General features: G+C 30.2%; 3 protein-coding genes across 3 annotated transcripts; all 3 read left to right on the top strand.

Moving 5' to 3' along the window:
* Positions 1-951: 951 nt before the first annotated feature.
* Positions 952-2,551, top strand: LOC106761511. The gene is made up of 2 exons (XM_014645066.2): positions 952-1,282; positions 1,847-2,551. The coding sequence occupies exons 1-2, from the start codon at positions 1,115-1,117 to the stop codon at positions 2,372-2,374; spliced, it is 696 nt and encodes a 231-aa protein (XP_014500552.1). The 5' UTR covers positions 952-1,114; the 3' UTR covers positions 2,375-2,551.
* A 2,152-nt stretch (positions 2,552-4,703) lies between these two features.
* Positions 4,704-8,242, top strand: LOC106762343 (26S proteasome non-ATPase regulatory subunit 11 homolog). Its single transcript, XM_014646209.2, has 2 exons — positions 4,704-4,868; positions 6,744-8,242. Exon 2 carries the CDS (start codon positions 6,749-6,751, stop codon positions 8,015-8,017), a length of 1,269 nt encoding a protein of 422 aa, XP_014501695.1. The 5' UTR covers positions 4,704-4,868; positions 6,744-6,748; the 3' UTR covers positions 8,018-8,242.
* Positions 8,243-14,306: 6,064 nt separating this feature from the next.
* Positions 14,307-19,251, top strand: LOC106760852 (basic leucine zipper 9). Its single transcript, XM_014644285.2, has 6 exons — positions 14,307-14,603; positions 17,556-17,682; positions 17,913-18,054; positions 18,263-18,338; positions 18,446-18,571; positions 18,674-19,251. Exons 1-6 carry the CDS (start codon positions 14,322-14,324, stop codon positions 18,971-18,973), a joined length of 1,053 nt encoding a protein of 350 aa, XP_014499771.2. The 5' UTR covers positions 14,307-14,321; the 3' UTR covers positions 18,974-19,251.
* The last annotated feature ends 1,343 nt before the right edge of the window (positions 19,252-20,594 follow it).

Below are 20,594 nucleotides of genomic sequence, written 5' to 3'. Positions count from 1 at the left end.
TACAAATAAAACTATAATATAAATTGTTACGATGGGGGATATAAATAAATTATAAATATTAGCGAAAACGCATCCGCGCAAGTGTGTTATTATTTTATGATAATAAATTAATAAAATAATAATAAGTTTTATTATATTATAAAATTAAATAAAAATATTTTTTATAATTTATTGTAAATAATTTGTATTTGTTTTGTAAATAATTTTTCAATTAAAAAATATTAAAAACAATCAAATAAAAAAATATTAAATTTAAAGAGACGGTTACTTAAAAATATAATTTTAAGAAATTTTTATTAAAAAAAATTATCTTCATATATATATATAATATTATATTTCAATAAAGATTAGTTTGTCTCAATTTTTATTTTCAAACCAAATCACTTGATTGAAAAAAAAAATCAATCTAGCTTTTCTTAAAAAAAGTAAATTCTGACTGTTTAAAATTTCTTAAAATACATTGTTATCAATCAAGTTCATATACCACTAATCCTACAAGCTATAATTGTACGTGCAAATTGAAAGTTGATGAATACATCAAAATCAAACACAAGTTTAAAAGAAATTTTTTAGACATTTCTCCATATATATATATATATATATATATATATATATATATATATATATATATATATATATATATATATATATATATATATATATATATATATATATCAAGACAATTATTCATACGTGATCACTTTAAATCAACCTATACCATATAGTCTATATATAACAAGTAGGCAAGTAGAAAATGGGTGTAGCTAATTGGAAGATAGAAAAAGCAAAGAAAAACACATGTAATGGGTGCTAAAAGCTGTTCAAAAGAACCCCACATGTAATATATATATATATATATATATATATATATATATATATATATATATATATATATATTAGGCTAATGCTTGTAAATTAATGAGAAAAGTAGGGTTCTTCTTTTTTAATTCAAGTACAGATTGAATTGAGTTTCAAATAAGTCCACATTCATCCTTGCTTTATCTGTATATAAACCATGTTTGCCACTGTCAGAGAAAGAAGGAAATTAATATATGAAAGTTCAGTTGAAAGTGTTTTCTCTTCAAGATAGCTAAGTTTTTAGAAGCTAAGTGACATGGAATGGAAGAAGTGTTATTTGGATGTGATATTGGTGCCCTTAGGATTTCTTATGAGCATTGCTTACCATTTCTGGCTCTGGCACACTGTTCGAACTCGGCCACACACAACTATCATTGGCATCAATGCTACTGGCAGACGCAATTGGGTTGCTACCATAATGAAGGTATCTTATAAATTTACTTCCACCTCTCAGATTGTTCTTATTCACGCAATGCAAAATGGTTGGAACGAGACGTAGATAATGTGCATGCAAATCTGTCAAATTTACCCTTACTCGGAGTTTTATAAACTATTTCATCTATTGTTTGTTTGTATCAATCTACTCAAAAGATTTCAGAGCTATCTATTTAAAAATGGTTTCTTGTAATAACTTTGCAGGAATCCTATCTGTATATTCACTTCAGTTCTAGTTTCTTCAGTATATTCCAGTTTTAACGTGTTGTGATCTGCACTAATAGGATTATGCATGAAAAGATCTGCACTAACATTTTATTAATAATATTACAAGTCCGGCAAATAAAGAAGATTATCCCATCAAAGTTTTGTCAAGTATCATACGATTAATCGCATGTGGACAACTCATTGTACTGCATGTCTAGCGTTGCACTTTTCATTACTCAATGTTTTGTTCCACTAGTTTTATGGTACAGTGAACGGTGAGCCAATAGATAGGAAAAAAAATGAGCACACGCATGACAATAATTCAAGAATGATGAACTTTTTGCAGGACAACGACAAAAAAAACATCCTAGCTGTTCAATCACTGAGGAACACAATCATGGGTGCGACCCTAATGGCCACAACCTCTATTCTGCTATGCTCGGGCTTAGCAGCAATCATAAGCAGCACCTACAGTGTTAAAAAGCCACTTGAGGACACAGTTTATGGGGGTCATGGAGAGTTCATGGTATCACTCAAATATGTCACTTTGCTCTCCATTTTCCTCTTCTCATTCTTCTGCCACTCCTTGTCCATAAGGTTCATCAACCAAGTCAACATCCTTATCAACACCCCACAGGACCCCATGTCCTTGGTCAGCCCTGAATATGTTAATCAGATCTTGGAGAAAGGCTTCCTTCTTAACACTGTTGGAAACAGACTCTTCTACGCTGCACTTCCTCTTCTGCTTTGGATCTTTGGTCCTGTCTTGGTCTTCTTCTGCTCTCTCACTATGGTTCCAGTCCTTTACAATCTTGACTTTGTCGTTCCTGCCAAGGATAAGTTGCACGTAAATCAAAATACACATTTTGTATGACCTAATCTAATGTAAAAATCATCACTCATCAGTTAAGTAAGACTTGGTAACAATGTAAGAGTTCAACATGGTATCAGAAAGGATCTTATTACTGTCTTCAATAACCATAATGAAAATCATCTATAATTGCTGTCTTCGTTTACTTTCAGCTTTTGCAAAATCATGCAGTAATGCATTTTTGTTGGGAGTTCCATATAAGATTAGACCAATTTAATAAATGATAATAAAACTTATTTTATAAATTAGTTTGGAGAGATTAAACGTATATTTAAGCCTATCCATGTTGTAATATTAATTCATGAAACTAAATATCTTCTTTAAACAGTTTTGAGATCATCCTAAAAGCAAGAGTTGGAGTCATTATTATGTAATTTTTAATGATGATTTAAAATCTAATTAACGTAGATACTACAGTTCCAATAATTATAGTAATAATTGTCATCATGTATTTTTTTTTTTTAAATGTTAGTTTATTTTTATGGCTATCTCAGTCTTACATTAAATTATGATTCTTATTCGATAATTCATATAGGGCCACTTTCTAGTCAATTTATAAAATAATGACTTGAGCATATATAGCCAATGTCATTCGTCACTAAAACACATTTATAACTCAAAAGTCATTGTAAAACACATACAAAGATATTCTAAATTAGCAAATTAGGAAGTTTAAAAGCTATTATAATTAGGAACTACGCTAGAGTATTTATAAATACTAACAGAATATTATGCATGGAGAAATAATACTTTAATAGTTTTGTCTTCGTGAAATAATGGACAATGATAGTTAATATAGATTTTTTGGAAATATTTTGACAAAGTATATTTATTATTTTTTCATTAGGTTTAATATATAGTAATTAACTTTATAAGTCTATAAATTTAGTGATTAACTGGTTTGACATGATAAATAATCTGATTCCGATCTCTTTCAATTTTGACTTGCATAATAGTAATAATAGGCACATTTATGTCTTTACGAATAATGCAAATAAAATTACATAATATAATATGAATATAAAGGAACGTAGTTTCTAAAAAAATAAAATAAGTTGTAGCAAGTTGTAAAAAAATAATCTCTTCAAAAACAATTTTAATTACGTAAATATAAATGTAAATTAAATTCTATAAAATGAAATTCTAAACAACTTTTTAATAGTCAATATTTTTTTCACTGGTAATTATTTTTAATTTCACTTTAAAAAAATCGAAACAATAATTTGAAAGCGTAAAAATAATCTGTTAAATTGAAAATTTCATATGATAAACTATACATTTCCGATTTGATCGGTCAATATATATTATGGAATGTGAAATCTAAAGTTCATATATTTATTTTCAAATTAAATGATCTGAAATTTTCTGAATTATCCAATCCTATATTTTAGAAAAAGAAAAGTTAATCTAAATTGTATAATCTAGTTGGACTTTCAATTTAAAATATCAGACATTCTCAAATTAATATTTATATTTTCCAATTCAAATTAATTCTAAATTGTGTAATGATAAATAAATAAATAAAAAGTTATTAAAATAATTTGCAAAATATTACGTAAGACTTACCACACAAGTAACTTGAAAACCTTGAACGACCAGAAGCCAAAATCATCACCACCGCAGAGTAAAAAATGGACTAGTGAGTACTGAAAATAATTATAGGGGTGCAGAAAGACAAAGCATTAACATTTAGCAAACAAGGTTAGTAGAGCCCATACTGTTTGATATTTCATAAGAACTAATATCAATCCCTATCTATTTTTTAATAAAAAATAAAAATTAATAGTTTTATCATATATAATTGTTTTTACGTACCTCAATAAACATATTAAATAACACAGTTTAAGAAGACTCTTTAAACCTATTTATTATAAAATAATTTAACTTATCTTTATTTCAGTCATCTTCTCATATTATAATTAAATCTTTATAGTTTAATATGATATTATTTATCATTTTATTATTATTGATTAGATTTTAGATAATATTATTCTAATAAAAACATAAACTGACTATCCATATTAATTTTGTAAATAAAATTAATATTTTCGAAAATATCCACTTCATGATAAATATTTACTCTCATTTATAAGATTTAGATCTTCAAGATCCTGGTGAGAAAAATAATAATTCACGATTAGATGAATTTATATGCTTTTTTATTAATTTTAAATTTTAGAAACAAAAATCAAATTGAAACTTTAAATAAATCAAAACAGCAAAAAAATCTAACTTAAGTTGTTTTTTGTTTTTTTTTTTCTTTCAATATTCCGGGCTTAGTAAAGCCCAATTGCTCACTTACGCAACGGTGAATTTAATGTTTTAAAGTTTGTACAGTGACCGACATTGCTTCCTCCCTGCGTCTTCGTGTTTTCTTCCTCTACCCTCTCTTAGGGTTTGCACGCTTCAATTTTTTCCCTAACCGAACCGCGCAACCCCCTAATTTTCTCATACTGCGCCTCTGCAACGAAGGAATTCTACAGTGCTGCCCGATAAGGTAACCGTGTTTTGTTCCTTGATGCCCTCTTTTTCCTTTTGGAGATTTGATTTCCAAATCTGACTGCTTTCAATTATAGCTCATTCGTCTTCTGTTTGCCGATTTTTTAACACGATTTTATGTAAGCCTGAAAGTTTGGTTTTCTGCTTCTCTATGTACGAGTTAGCTTCCCCATTCGTTTGTGGTTGCGACAAACAACACTGTTCAATTATCTTTTCACTCCGTAGGTTAACATTCTGTTTAGTAAATTTTACTTGGAAGTTTTGCAATTAATTTTGTTGTCCACCATGGACTCATTGTCTGTGTGAGGCCACTATTAATATTTGTTCGAAATTCTTGTATTTTCCAGTTCATAGGTTATGGATCTTTCGTGTGACTGTTTTTTCTTAAATTGTATACACTCGTGAGGAGGGAGATGGCCCAAAAGAACTTTGTAGGGTGAAGTTTTCTGGACATGGCGTTAGGATGTGTCGTCCTTAGGATATTTTGCTACTTCCGTGTTCACTTTAGTAAGAGAATAAAACATAATAGAAAAGAGAGGATGTAGGATGGAATTGATAGTGTTGTCATTGTAGCCATGAACTCTGTGCATCAGTTATTGCATGCGGGCTGCGAAGGCCCCCTTTTGATAATTAATATCTTCGTAGTCTTTTTGTGGGGAGTCAGGAGAGTTGGTTGGAGACTCGGGCGAGATCGGAGAATCAATCTTATCGTTGTTATAGTAAGGGGAGATGATCTTGTGATTGAGTAGATTATTTTGTTCATACTTTTTGTTACAAATAAATGGTGAAACGTCTTTTTTCAGATACGTTGCTTTACAGAGTGCGCTTCTAGCCCCAGTTAAGATTTTATTGATTATGGTTGTTAATAGTGTCTGTTAGAGCTTCGATCTGGAAGTATTAAGGTTTATGTTGATAATGATGCCATGGTGTCTTTTAGGTAATCCAGTTATCCAAGGTTCTTCATCCAGCATCAAGCTTTTCATTCCTTTCCCGTATTATCTTCTTAAGGTGCTAATATATCTCAAATCTGTCGTGTTTTTTTGTAGGTTGTTAAATTTGGGGTGAAATTTTTATGATGATTTTTCACGAAAAATTAATATTTCTTCCTTTCTTTTAGTGCAGTTATATCCTAATAAAGTTTAGGCTTAAATATGCTTTTATTCCTTGTAAAATAACTGTGTTTTTATTTTGGTCCTTTTAATTTTTTTCTTTCAGCTCTCATACTTGTGGTGCTATGATGCCTTTTTTGAGGCATGTCCGTAGTGGTTGTTAATGAGTAGTTAGTTTGAGGTTTAAATGAAACAGGTCTGTGTAATTTATTAAGTATTGGAATTGAAGAGTCACGAGGGCATATGCTTATGCTTTTAACTTGTTTTGCTTTCTTGACTGGGAGCAAGTGTTGCTCTTACAAATAGTATCTTCCTAATTTCTCTACGATATACAATCTCTTCTCCTAATTTTCATTCTGTGCACAGTCTCTCTAGAGAGGAGTTAGTCCTGTAAAAAACAAACACTAATAAACATCTATTTAATTACTGTGGCCAATTTTAACAACAGTGAAGGGTGGTAATTTTTGTACACAACTCGTAGGTGTATGGGTCCTAAGCATTCAATCGATCCAAACTCATTAGTATATAATAATGTAAAATCATTAAAACCTGATCAGTTTGCCATCTCTTGCCCTTTCATGTGATCAGTTTTTCTTTAGGAAAGTAGGCTCTTATTTATTTACTGTTGTCCAATTTTTAGTGACTGGCGACAGAATGAGATAATAATTTCCACTCTCCAATTAACTGATAGTAATGCAACGTTTCTAGTTTTAATTGGTCCTCTTCATTTACTAATGTTTTCTTGCAAGGGTTTCTCAAAACAGGAGCAATGTCTTCCTCTTATCTTCCTGCCACTACTGAGTCAATTGTTCTGGCAAACGAGGCCGCAAGCCCAACTGAGGCCATCTCCATTCTTTATCGGGTACTTGATGATCCTTCTTCTTCACCAGATGCTCTGCGTATGAAAGAGCAAGCAATCACACTCCTCACTAAGCATCTCACAGAAGAGAATAGGGGAGAGGATCTCCGCAGCCTTCTCACTCAGTTGAGGCCATTCTTCTCCTTGATACCAAAGGCAAAAACTGCAAAGATTGTTAGGGGAATTATTGACTCAGTTGCTAAAATACCTGGGACGTCTGATCTCCAAATTGCACTCTGTAAAGAAATGGTGCAATGGACTCGTGCTGAGAAGCGTACCTTTCTGAGACAACGTGTTGAGGCGAGACTTGCAGCACTTTTGATGGAAAATAAGGAGTATTCTGAAGCTTTGACTCTTCTCTCTGGCTTGGTCAAAGAGGTTAGGAGATTAGATGACAAACTTCTTCTAGTTGACATAGACTTGCTGGAGAGCAAGCTCCATTTCTCCTTAAGAAACCTTCCTAAGGCAAAAGCTGCTCTCACGGCTGCAAGAACAGCTGCAAATGCTATTTATGTGCCTCCAGCTCAACAAGGGGCCATAGATCTGCAGAGTGGAATACTTCATGCTGAGGAGAAGGATTATAAAACTGCTTATAGCTATTTCTTTGAAGCTTTCGAATCATTCAATGCTCTTGATGACCCCAAGGCTGTATTTAGCCTGAAATATATGTTGCTGTGTAAGATCATGGTGAATCAAGCTGATGACGTGGGAGGAATTATTTCCTCTAAAGCAGGACTGCAATATCTTGGGCCTGACTTGGATGCTATGAAAGCTGTTGCTGATGCACACTCTAAGCGGTCCCTTAGGTTGTTTGAAATTGCTCTGCGGGACTACAAGGCACAGTTGGAGGAAGACCCAATTGTCCACAGGCACCTTTCATCCTTGTACGACACCCTACTGGAGCAGAATCTTTGCAGATTGATTGAACCTTTCTCAAGGGTTGAGATTGCACATATTGCTGAACTTATTGAACTTCCCGTTGATCATGTGGAGCGAAAGTTGTCTCAGATGATTTTGGACAAGAAATTTGCTGGAACATTGGATCAAGGTGCTGGATGCCTTGTCATATTTGATGATCCCAAGACTGATGCTATATACCCTGCAACTCTAGAGACCATTTCCAATATTGGGAAAGTTGTCGACAGTCTTTATGTTAGGTCTGCCAAGATAATGGCATGAGCTATCTGGTATTATATTCCCTTGTCACATTTTGTTGCCGTTTTCTTCTTATTAGTGGTGACTAACTTATCATTTGTTTCGTTTTATTTTGTTATTAAACTCAATTGTGGGAAACCCCTCCCCGGTGGCTCCGAACGTTTAAAGGGCTTGGTGGCAATTGCCACTTGCCTAACTTTGTCATCATAAAAATACATGTGTGCTGCTAGATTATTGAGTCTTTAACCAGCTTGAACTCGGATGATTGTTAGAATCATTAGGTATTGGTATGCTATGCTTACATGACTTGTGTTAGTTTCATACGTATACAATACGAGCAATATCCATGGTGGGTTCGACAGCATGAAAGAAAAGAGGAAATTATCGATTGTTTGTCTATACGCTCCTATGACGTTATAAAATTGTAGATTGCTATAAAATTTCTATTATCTAATTTTTTTATGAATTATTCTTTAACTTCTAAAGCTATTCTATAAAGTGGATTTCTATATTTTTTTAGGACTTGGACCACCTTTATCTTCTTATGCTTTCTTTATCTTCTCTATTATATTTTATTTCTAAGGTGAAATTACTAGAAATAGTCAAGTTTTTCGTAAGTAAAGTGTTTAATTCAGCTCTTTGTCAAGTGATTTCTCTTTTACCTTCCAAAATTTTCAAAATTATCCAATTATGTTTCTAGCCCCCAACTTCCCAATCAAACTTTTCCTTAAATACCAATTAAATTTTACAGAACAATTTCACAACATTCCGTATGTTTTCTTTAATATTTTTACATTGTATCATCGTCCTATAATCAGTAGTAATAATAAATAATTTACCAATAAAATTTTCAAATCACAAAATGAATGCATATCAACTCAAATTCTCAAATTTTCAATCTAACATAATTCAGAAAATAATACATCCAATAAAAGAGGGGTTGTGGTAACAAAAATCTACAAATCAGATTATTTCCATTTGAGGATGTTCTTTTTTTTGTTGAGATGACTTAAAGAATCGGATGATGAGATTAAGTTTAACGGTCATTAAATGCTGTCATGGGAATCATCTCTCTTATGACATCCGAAAATAAAACAGAGAGTCAAGGAAAAATGCATTATCATAGACAATTAATTATATTATTTAATGGATATATAATTTATTTAGTAAGTTAGGATATTTTATCTCTAGATTATTCTAGAATTAGTTATTTAAATATTTTATCTTTAGATTATCTTAAAATAGTCTTTTAAATATATATTTTTTATATTATTTTATAGTTATAGGATTAATATTTTGTTAGTTTGTATCTCTATAAATAAACTTGTTATGTAATTTTCAAAATATAAACTAGAAATTAATTTAAGATATTGTTTCTTGTGGAATTTCCAGGTTTAATTCAAAATAAAATCAACATCGGTGTTTCCATCATTTCATTACATGGCTAGTAAAATAAGACTTAGCAAAATTGAGAGTGCATTGTCTTATATTCAGACACAAAACTCCAATTTTCAAGAATGCATAGAAAATCAAATGAATGATATTTTAACATTTTACATTAATTGAGAGTTAGAAAATATTTTATTTAACATTTACATTAAGACGATACTTAAGATGAAGGTCTTTTTTCATGCAGAGGGCTAATGTTATGCTCTTCGGAAATTCAAGAATGAAAAATACATCATATACAACTAATTATATTATTTAATATATATGTATTTTATTTAATTATTTATAATTCATTTAGTTACTTATGATATTTTATCTTTAAATTATTTTAGAGATACAAAATTAAGATTGTGTTCCCTTGTACTTCTATAAATAAATTTATCATATGATTTTCAAAATATAGACTAGAAATAGATTTAAGAGATTGTTTATTGTGGAGTTTGGAGGTTTGATTTGAAAAAAGTTCAAAAGACTCCAAATCATATAGAAATGAAGTCCATATGTAGAGAGTATCCCATGTTTTAATAAATTGTGAGTAAAAATAATAATAGGATATATTATATTTCGTAGACATGTATTTATAGCCCTTTCAAGTTTATAAATATCAAGAACATATTAACATATAAATTATAATAAATTATGTTTCTATTATACATTGCTTCAAATCTTATATTTTCCTTATTTTGAGGTGGTTAAAGTATTATCCGGATGTCATATTTGAATCTTATTTATTGAACCAGCTAATATATAGAAGGAAAAAGTCTCTTTAACAATTCTTTTTTGATAATTTTTTGACAACGCATTCGTGGTAATCTAAGATTGGTTCGTTTCAAATATTTTTTTAAACATAAATTCAATTAGACCAATAAAATAATGACACGTGTCCTGTTATTAAAAAGTTGTTAAAAAAAGTTGTCAAAATATCATTGTCTTATATAGAATTAAGGAAAAAGTTCTTTTAACAACACTTTTTAACAATTTTTTGACAATACATATGTGGTAGTTTGTGATTGATCTGTTGCAAACATTTTTTTTAAACATAAATTCAAATAAATCAATAAAATGATGAAGGTGTTCTGTTGTCAAAAAAAAATTATTACAAAAATCATGATCCCAAAATTAATTATAACAATGTACTGGATGGAGACATTTATAATTGATACATCAATATAAACTCATGTCTCTTCAAAGCTGTTAAAAATTAAATAGTAAATTAAGTGTTGAACTAAATATCATTAATTTTAGAAGTAAAAAGATTTGGTTTCAACAACTTACATTTTAAAAGATACACACGATTGTACTGGTACCCTTAAAGTTTATTTTGAGGAAATTTTAAAAAATTATTTTGAAATATTTATATTTTCTTAAAAGTTGAGAAAGCCCATAAAGTTTTAAAATAATTTTACAAAAGGTGATATTTTTATGAAAAAAAAGAATAAAATAATCGGTAATTTAAATCTTTGTGAGTGGAACAAGTAAGTGTTCCACCAAACCCATAACGTGCACATACGAAGGCCCAGAAGCTTCTAAGATATTTCAGCTTTATCAGTCATATTCTCTCACCAACTTACATAAAAATATAATAACTAAAAGTAATTAATCTTTTTTAAACATTTCACACCAATTTTTCATCAAATTCATTGTTATATATATAGAGAGAAAGAGAGAATCATATAAATAAAGTAAAAATATATTTAATATAGATTTTTTTTATTGAGCTTGTTTTGTTTTAATTTTTTAATTATATTAATTTTAATATATAAAAAATGAATAATTTAACAAATATTAATAATTAAAAAAGTCGATAAATATATTATTAGAAAAGTATCCATGACTCTGGAAGCAAAAAGGAAAACGAATGCAATGGTGGTCTGATTAAAGCTGGGCCAATGGAAAGCAGAAGTTACACAACAGAGGTAATGAGGTGGCATATCTGAAGAAGAGACAGAACAAAGAAGCATGGTGGAAGATGCTAAGAATAATTGTTATAAATGTAAAAATATGAACATGACAAGGAAAAAGCAACAACTGTAAAATGCAATCTCATTACTCTCTCATTTGTCCCCATCACCTACAACAACGACAACATTGCATAAACAAAGTATTCGAGATTATTAACGTGTGTACAAGGTGAGTGGGTCATCCATTTTTTTAATTAAACAATAATGAAAATTAAAAGTAAGTTAGGAATAAAAAAAAAATAAGAATTATAATATTTTAACAATTTTTTTAATAATTTTTAGACAATGTGTCACTATTTTATTGATCAGTATATTTAAAACGAATTAATCACGAGCTATCACATATACAATTATAAAAAAATTGTCAGAAAGAAATTATTAAAAAAGCATTTTCCAAAAAAATAAATAGATCATGATATTTTAACAACTTTTTAACAACACATTATGTATTACTATTTTATTGATTTATATATTTAAAACAGAACAATCACAAACTATCATATAAATAATTATAAAAAAGTTATTAAAAAAAAATTGTTAGAAAATACGTTTTCCAAAATAGATAGTTAGGAGGAAGGTTTCCTTTGAAGTGAGAGAAAGTGAGGGTTAACTTAACCTACTTTTCTAACACCACCCATAAAGCATCTATGTTACCATCTTCCTAACTTTTTGCTTTGGGTCGGTGCTTCTCCCAATCAAACTCCATTACTTTAACAACACCTTCACACTTAAGAAACCCACTTTTTAAATTGCTTAACGCACCCCCCCCCCTTCCTTCCTCCTCCTTCACTTTTTTCACTTTCTATTTGCCAATGCCATTTTCCTTACTACTTATTGCTTAAGTCACGTCAATCCACACAACACAACTGCCTTTAATGCTTTTCCAAAAGTAAAGTCGCATTGCCTTTTCTTCTTCTTTCTTTTCCACCCTAATTTTATTGCCTCCTTCAACTATTTTACTCCCTCTTACATTTTATCAATGTCTTCTTTTAGATATATAAGTTGTTCGACAGTAATAAGATATTATCTATTTTAGATTAAAAAACTCATAAATTTAATTTTGTTTTGATATCATTTTAAAAAAATTCTTATAAAAAAAATCTATGTATATATAAATTTATGTTTGTTCATGCCGAAATGGATGAAGATAACTGCTTGTGTGAAAGTTTTATGTGTCGAACATCTCTCCACTTTGGTAAGATGCATAAGAGATGATCTGCAAAATACAATAGTAAGTAAAGTAAGTTTAGCAAACTTCTATTTATATAATTGATAAGAATCTGAACAATTAATTTATCTCTTAATAATCATTAATACAAACCTTAATTTTGCAATGGCTACTGTTGCAAAATTAATTGCGTCTTAATTCTGTCAAGACCAAGTGGTTGTGAAGTATTTTTTTGAACATCAATCGTTCAGTCCTTTCATCTAGTTTGTCTCTGTACCCGATCAGTTAGCTATAAACTTATAATAACAATATTTATTTTTTGTTTTATTTTATATAAGACTTTCTTTATATCTTAACTATACTTTCACTCCAAACTTTAAATTATACCGTGTAACAAAAATTCACCAAGAAAAAACGTTGAATTTTTGAGGGATATTTTGAGTTTCCACTTTGGTCTGATTTGTACTTTTGCGCTCGAGAAGGTGAACTTTTTTGTGATTAAGATTGTGACTGCCAACTGTGGTAAATATTGTTTAGATGTTCTCATTCCGTAATAGATCACACCAACTCCTTCATTATTATGTGCTTTATGAATAGAAACCTGTTTTATAAATTATTTTCACATTCAAGAAACACAAAAAAACAAAACTTATGATGCGCGTGCTTTTCCAGATTGCGATTTCATCTTTATTATATATATATATATATATATATATATATATATATATATATGAAAGTTTTCGTATTGACTTTACTCTGTCATCATAACGTAAACAAAATTATTATTTCATAACAATTGAAAATAAGGTTTTACAATATTAACTTTAGAAAAGTTGGTTTATCACATATTTAACTTTCCATACTTCATATATATATATATATATATATATAAATAAAGAATATTGGGTGTGTGTGCATTTCCCTTTCTACTCTCTGTTTTGGACAAGAGTAGGTGCAAATAACATAACATTTCTCATCAAAGTCAAACCGCCCTCAACAAGCCATCCATAAATTTACACAACTACAAACTTTTCATTATTACTCAATCAAACATCCAAAATAAATTATTCTTATTTTATATTATTTGCATAAATTATTATGAAAATATTTAATCAAAAGATATGACGTAACCATTCATTTATTTAAGAATTTCTTACTTATGTAATGTGATACAGAACAACATCAAAAGCGTGCCATTATTATTCTTTACAATACTATTCCTTCCCTACCCTACCCTATGCCCTTTATTCCACCTCTGTTCAAAACTATTTTCAGCATGTATTTTAATTCATTTTATAATAATGGAATATATAATAGTTTTATAAATAGCACGATTTCTTTAAACAGTTGAAAATAATATTTATAATATTAATATTGCAAGAGAAAAGTATACCACGACAAAATAATGAATTTATCAATCATATATTAATTGTTTTATAACATAATATTATAATCCTGAGAGGGACCCAATTACACAAATCAAAAGGAAATAAAAGAAAAATATAAGTTAATCCCACGTGTAATTTTCACTCTGCCACGTGTCAGTACGAGGGCTTCCTGATTCATTATAGACGGTCCAGATTCGATTCTAGAAAAATCTCCAGTCACGGTTGGAACACGTAATTATACGTGACGGATCAGGTCACTTTCGTGATTTCAATCACCAAAAAAACTTTCTGGTTTGTTTCAATGTCAAGTGCCGCCCATCTCTTTTTCTTTCTTATTTTCTTTAATAATAGTTTATTTGATTATGCGCATTGAGTTTCTATTTATACCCCTGAAGCTGCTACTCTCATTCCCTTTTCCCTCCCAATTCTCTCTCCTACTGTTAACGCTCTCTCTCTCCGGTCACGTTCTGGCTGCGTCTCAAGAATCTCTCACGCCGTCGTCGGTTTTCTCCGGCCACGGCTGCTTCGAACGGATGACGACCACGGAGTCTGATCTCGATAACGACTTTTCTAATCTCGACGAGCTCCGGTATCTGAACCTCGCCGGAACCGATGTCTTCGCCGCTTTCCAAAACCTATTACCGGTCAGTCTTCTCTTTCTCTCTCACACTCAATTCTGAAACTAAAAACGCCTTCGAGCCATCTTTTGCCGTGGCAAACTGAAAACCTGTTACGGTTCTCGCTAGAACGTAATCCGCGTGCGCCTAACGCTTCCTTAACAGTAATAACAGAAGAGTAAACGATTCTATAAAAACAAAATAATAATAATTTTGCGTTTCTGTTTTAGGCAAGACTTGTATTGTGATCGAGATTTGTTTAATTAAATTTGTCTTGTAGTTCAATTCATTATAGTTTGTCAGCGTAGAAATCTTTAGGAGAAGAGTGATATAGTTATGAACAAAATGCTATACTTATAGAAAGAAGATATATAATAAGAGAAAGATTTCTAAAGATGTTTAGAGAAATAGTGTTGTGGCTGGCACTAATTATTGTGAAGTGATTTGTGAAGGTGAAAGGAAAGTTACTTTCTCCAAAAAAGAAAAGAAAAAAAAACGTGAGAGGTGTGAGTGCGTGAGTGAAGGTGGAGGAGTGAACTTGTTCGTGAAGAAGACATGGTGATGTAGACTGCTTCGTTCTTGGGTTGTGTTGAGAACTTGTGTGAACGCAGGACTTTGAGAAATCTACGATAGTGCGCTTTCTTTTTTAATCTTGTTTTTTGTCTTTCTTCCTATGGAATGGGTCCCATCCCATGGTCTTCTTTCTATTTGCAACTGTGCTGTGTGCGTCCACAGTTTCGCAAGCCGATCGTGTCTCTTTGCCACTGGTCATTATAAATTTATTTTGTACAATAATTTCACCTGTCTAATCGTGTATCATATGAGGCAAATTTTTGATTGAGTAATTAGAATTTTGAAAAGTAATTATGTATCTTCTTTTGCCTGTCAATTAGATTTTCATGAACATTTAAGAAAAAAATAGCAGAAATGATTGAAAAGTTGTATGTTGTAACCTATTATACAGAGTTGTAGCTCACTTCAATGATTAGTATATTACTATAGCGGCCACGACTTTCCTCAATGTATCAATAAAAAAATTCTATTATTATTGGGTAATAATGTTTCGTGCATGAATGTATTTGTATAATAGTTTATACTTAAGGGAGTGAAACCATAATAAACAATAACTGTATGAAAATTATTGAAAGTATTATTTATTATAAGATAATGTAGTTCTGTTGTTTTTCCTAGTAGTTTTACCTTTGCCCGCAGATTAAAATGAAAAGAACGCTGTGGAAAAGCTTTCTATAAAGTGACGAGGCAATTACCAAAAACAAATGTACCATAAAAAGTGACAAAGCAAACAATAGCAATAACACGAAACTATTTCTAATCCAAATGCGGTAGGTAGTTTTCATGGTTTTAAATTAATATATGCCTAGTTTGTTAAATATTTGTTGTCTATTCAAGTGGACTGCCATGAAAATTGTTCGGTTGATAAATAATATTTTACAATTACGTAAAGAAAAACCCTTGCTTTTCTTTCTCAACTTTTTGTTTCTTCTTTATGCGTTGGGTATATATGTACACAATATTACATTAAAATTATATGCTAAACTTTTTACATATTTCTAATAGCTTCTCAACTCTTTTTTTTTCTTTCTTTTCTGGAAACTCTTTTTTGCTTTATTTAATATCAATACGATGATATCAACTTATTCTATGATTAAAAGCTTCTATCATTGGGCTAAATTTGCGCATGGCGCCATGAAATATTTCACAATCACTCAATTCTAAAGAATTTAAATCCTTGGGTTACGAGTCACTGGTAAATAGTTAGATTTTGTGAAAGTAGCAAATAGGAATAACACGATCAATTACTCTATGTTTGGTTGGTGTATAAGCCTTCGTATGTTTCTATTTTGACGGATACTTGCAAAAAATAATTCTACATTTCAATATATGTACTTAAAGAAATATGTTTCAAGTAAAAATGTTTGAACCTTGTATCAATAATTATTTTATTATTTAATGATGTTAACATAAATAGAACCATTAGACAAGCAATTAATATATTGAAAAATATGTTACACATAAAAAAAAAAAAAAACAGTTACAGTAACCTTGCATCAAAATTGATAAAAAAAAATGTTTAGGAAGTTGGTTTGAGTCAACGACCCTATTAACCTAATTCAGCTTAATTTAATTGTTTTAAGTTTTAACAAAATTTTCGGATTTTTTGGAGTAAAACTCAATTAAGTCTAATGGTCCTTGGTTCATGTAGCAATTGGAGGAATTCGTCAAGTTTTGTTCGAGTAAAACCCAACTAAGTTGAGTAGCAAGTACAAAAGTTAAAGTGTTGTGTCGAACTAATTTGAAAAACTAACCCTATATTGTAGACTTTATATTAGATCTAAAGATTAGGAACAGAATTTCAAGGTTGAATATTTAATTGCTGTTTTTAAATAGTGGAAATTGTCAATTGTAATTATTTTTAAATTTTTAATGCTTTGGAAAAATATACGTAGTTTAATTACTCGACCACAATCAATGTAATGTATATCTATTTGATTGTGTTTGAATTATTTTTTTCAATTCTGATGAAATTTGTCCTGAGAAAAGGAAATTAATTTAAATTTAATAAATTAAACCTGTTTACAAATTCCAAAACATTAAACTAAAAAAATCACTAATAATTAAATGAAACACTTTCTTCTTTTTTATTAATAGAATGGCGTCGTTATTTTCTTTAAAAGCACAAGTACAATATTTGTTTTTTATAAAGCTTTATATTATTGCCTCTATCTCAATGGACCCGGTTTGAAGCATGTGAATTATTGGAATATTGCTTTGTTATTTCCCTGTGGCTTATTTTTGGTGCATGTGCTCCATTGCTGTTTTGCATGTAAAGAAGAAAAGGAATAAAAAAAAGAGTCCGCAAGGACAAAGTGATAAAAAAAAGGAAAAAGATAGTTTTAGTGGCTAAAATGATGTACGAAAATTTAGCTAGCTTAACCATACTCGTCTGTAATATTGCAGGATGCTATGACTTCATTTTCAACTTGTGGGCTGACAGACCCTTTTTCTTCCCAAAACCTCACTCCCAAGCATTCCACCATCACTGCTACAATCGATTCTCGGTCTTCCATTTGTGGCACTGCTAATGGTAATTGTTAATCCTTAACTCAAAATATCAGAGTAATATTGTGTTTTCAACATTTTCTTGTTTATTTCTATTGTATATCATTCATCAGATATCATAATTATAGGTAGAATTGCACACAAAAAAAATGTTGTATAAATTATTGCATTCATTATTATATGTCTATTATTCCTCACCAAATTATAGTTTGATTATGGAATTTAACATTTTGGATTGAATTAAAAACTGGGCAGTTGGTAGTCCAGTGTCAGCTAATAAACCAGAGGGCTGGAAGACTCATACGAAAGGAGCCACAAGTGGTTCCTCTGAGCCATCTGATGAAGATGGTCCTTGTGAACAGAGCACAAATGCAGTTGAATTGAAACGTCTTAGAAGGTAAGTCAAATTATGAAAACTGCACTTTATTTAGATGAAAGTCCTAACCAGAGAAGAAAAAAAATAAGTTGAATTTTATTTAAAAAGTATAAAACCGATCATACTCTTTTTCCCTCCTATTATAAGTGTCAATGAAAAAATTTATCTTAAATTGTATCTTGGATGATTTTAAACCTCACTGAGATTCTAAATTTCGTTGTAATTTTAGGAAGGTTTCTAATCGCAATTCTGCCAGAAGGTCAAGAAGAAGAAAACAAGCGCAGTTGGCTGACCTAGAGTTGCAGGTATTTGATAAGTCTTTAACAAGGGATATAAAGTAGTAATGATGTTAAAATTCTCATATGAATATTTGATATAAAACGCACGACAAATATTAATTTTGTTTTGTCAGGTTGAAAAACTGAAAGTGGAAAACGCAACCCTATACAAGCAGTTCAATGATGCTAGTCAACATTTTCGTGAGGCTGACACGAATAACCGGGTGCTGAAATCAGACGTAGAAGCTTTGAGAGCTAAGGTATTGTTAGGTTGACAAAAGCTTAATAATAGCATATAGTTTTTGCATTCAAGGTTGAAGGAAAATATGGGAATAGAATCTGACATCTGTGTACACTTGTAGGTGAAGTTAGCAGAGGACATGGTGACTAGAGGCTCTTTCACTACGTTAAACAATCAGCTTCTTCCCACACAGTGTCAAGTGAACACACCCCCGCCACTGAACACGACCAATCTCCGCCGCATGGCGCATGTTTCGCCAACCATCACTGTGCATGGAAATGATGGCTCATACAACGATGCCACGGTTTGTGTACAGAATTCAGACCTTGGAAACTTGGACATGAATTTCAACGACATGAACAATGTGAACGGAGTTATGAGCGATGGCATGAGTTGTGGGAGTATTTGGCCACCTTTTTAGACTCTTTAGTATCCTCCAAGTAGATTCACCTCTGTGTTTTGCGTCTTGTCTTGTTAGATTAGTAGGGTATGTTATTGTGTCTTTGCTTTGTTTCTGTCCAATGATGCCTGTTTAAAATGGTATCTTTCTTCCTTTTTCCTGTTGTTGTATCTAGTTTTGTATAAAAGGATTTGGTTGCTTTATCCATTTTCTCATATTGTAATTGTATAAAAACAAATATCTCACTTTGCTGTCATCCAATAGACCACATATTAATCCCATCTGATAAGGATGGAACATGTTCCTTGGATGGAAAATTCCTTTCTATCTAACCTGTAAACGTTAAAAGACAGATGATCTTTTCAATGGGCTTGCTCATTCTATTCAAATGGTTTTGGTTAATGTTAGATTGTTTGGAATTTTCTGTAAAACTGTTTAAATTATAATTTTACCTTTTTTCTTCTTCATGATTTTTCTTTCTTATTTTCTTTATCTTTCTGCAACTGGGTGGTGTTTTTGGACATTTTGGAGGCCGTTTGTACTCTAAGTGGGTGGCTGATTGTTTCCTGATGGGTGATGTTTTTCCTCAACCGATTGGACATTTTGGATTTCATTGAATAAGTGTTTTATATATCCGCTGTATTGTTGAAATTGAAAACGTCGTTACATTTTGCTTTTTATTCACTTTGCCTATCTTGATTTTCTTGTATCTATTTTAATGTGTTTTTATATTTTACTATTCATCCAATTCTGTAAAAAATATTAAAAATTGTTAGAAGTTTATTTTTTCTTGGTAACTTCTTGTAGTGGTTATTTGATAGTAGAGTCATTATATTTGACATAATAGTGATAGATTTTGATATAAGAATTCATGATAAAGAAAAATTCTGGACACTCGTAACTTCTAATGAAGAGCTTAAATCAAAATACAATAGAAATGACAAGTTGTTTGGAATGGGGAGAGGAATAATTTGGCCAACGGGTGAACATGATTTGAGGACCATAATATCGGAAATTCGTCTATTTACTTGAAGGTTTATTTTACTTATTTTTTTTTTAGGCATTTTTTATATTTATTAATGTAAAATAAAATTTATACTGACTATTTATATAAGTTATAATCTTACATAATTGTAAATAAAATAATATTTTTTTATACGATTTTAGATATTTTTATAATAAATAAGAAAAATTTATATATCAATTTTAATTATAATCAATATAAAAAGTGAATATTTTTGTAAAAATAAAAAAAGAATTATATTTATTCTAGTTATAACTGGTATAAAAAGTAAACATTGTGATATTTTTAATTTTATAATAAATAAGAAAAAAATTTATACTAATTTTAATCGTAATAAACGGTTGACTTTAACTGTTAAGTACAAAAACACTACTTTTGCTAAACATAAATAGTTTTAAACAATGTTATATTAGTGTGTAGATCTCATTCCTTCTTATATCATTAAGAAGATCACCGAAATTTGATAGCTCATTTGTAAGAAAAATGTTACTTTTACGTGTTAATTGAAATTAATTTAACTGTGATGTATATATGAGCACCTTCTAACATTCAAAAAGGTATTACTCATAACTAAGCGTGTAGTGCAATGGTGTTATCAACGCGTTATGAGTGATGAAT

This window comes from Vigna radiata, chromosome 5 (genome assembly GCF_000741045.1).
Source record: "Vigna radiata var. radiata cultivar VC1973A chromosome 5, Vradiata_ver6, whole genome shotgun sequence".
NCBI lineage: Eukaryota > Viridiplantae > Streptophyta > Magnoliopsida > Fabales > Fabaceae > Vigna > Vigna radiata.
This window is presented reverse-complemented; position numbering and strand designations above follow the sequence as displayed.

What these genes read in the sequence shown, in the direction of transcription:
- LOC106761511 (XM_014645066.2), top strand. Translation starts at nt 1,115, where the DNA reads ATGGAATGGAAGAAGTGTTATTTGGATGTGATATTGGTGCCCTTAGGA. An exon ending in GGGTTGCTACCATAATGAAG is followed by an intron (nt 1,283 to 1,846) that starts GTATCTTATAAA and finishes AACTTTTTGCAG; the next exon opens with GACAACGACAAAAAAAACAT.
- LOC106762343 (XM_014646209.2), top strand. Translation starts at nt 6,749, where the DNA reads ATGTCTTCCTCTTATCTTCCTGCCACTACTGAGTCAATTGTTCTGGCA.
- LOC106760852 (XM_014644285.2), top strand. Translation starts at nt 14,322, where the DNA reads ATGCGCATTGAGTTTCTATTTATACCCCTGAAGCTGCTACTCTCATTC. An exon ending in TGGCTGACCTAGAGTTGCAG is followed by an intron (nt 18,339 to 18,445) that starts GTATTTGATAAG and finishes TTGTTTTGTCAG; the next exon opens with GTTGAAAAACTGAAAGTGGA. An exon ending in TAGAAGCTTTGAGAGCTAAG is followed by an intron (nt 18,572 to 18,673) that starts GTATTGTTAGGT and finishes GTACACTTGTAG; the next exon opens with GTGAAGTTAGCAGAGGACAT.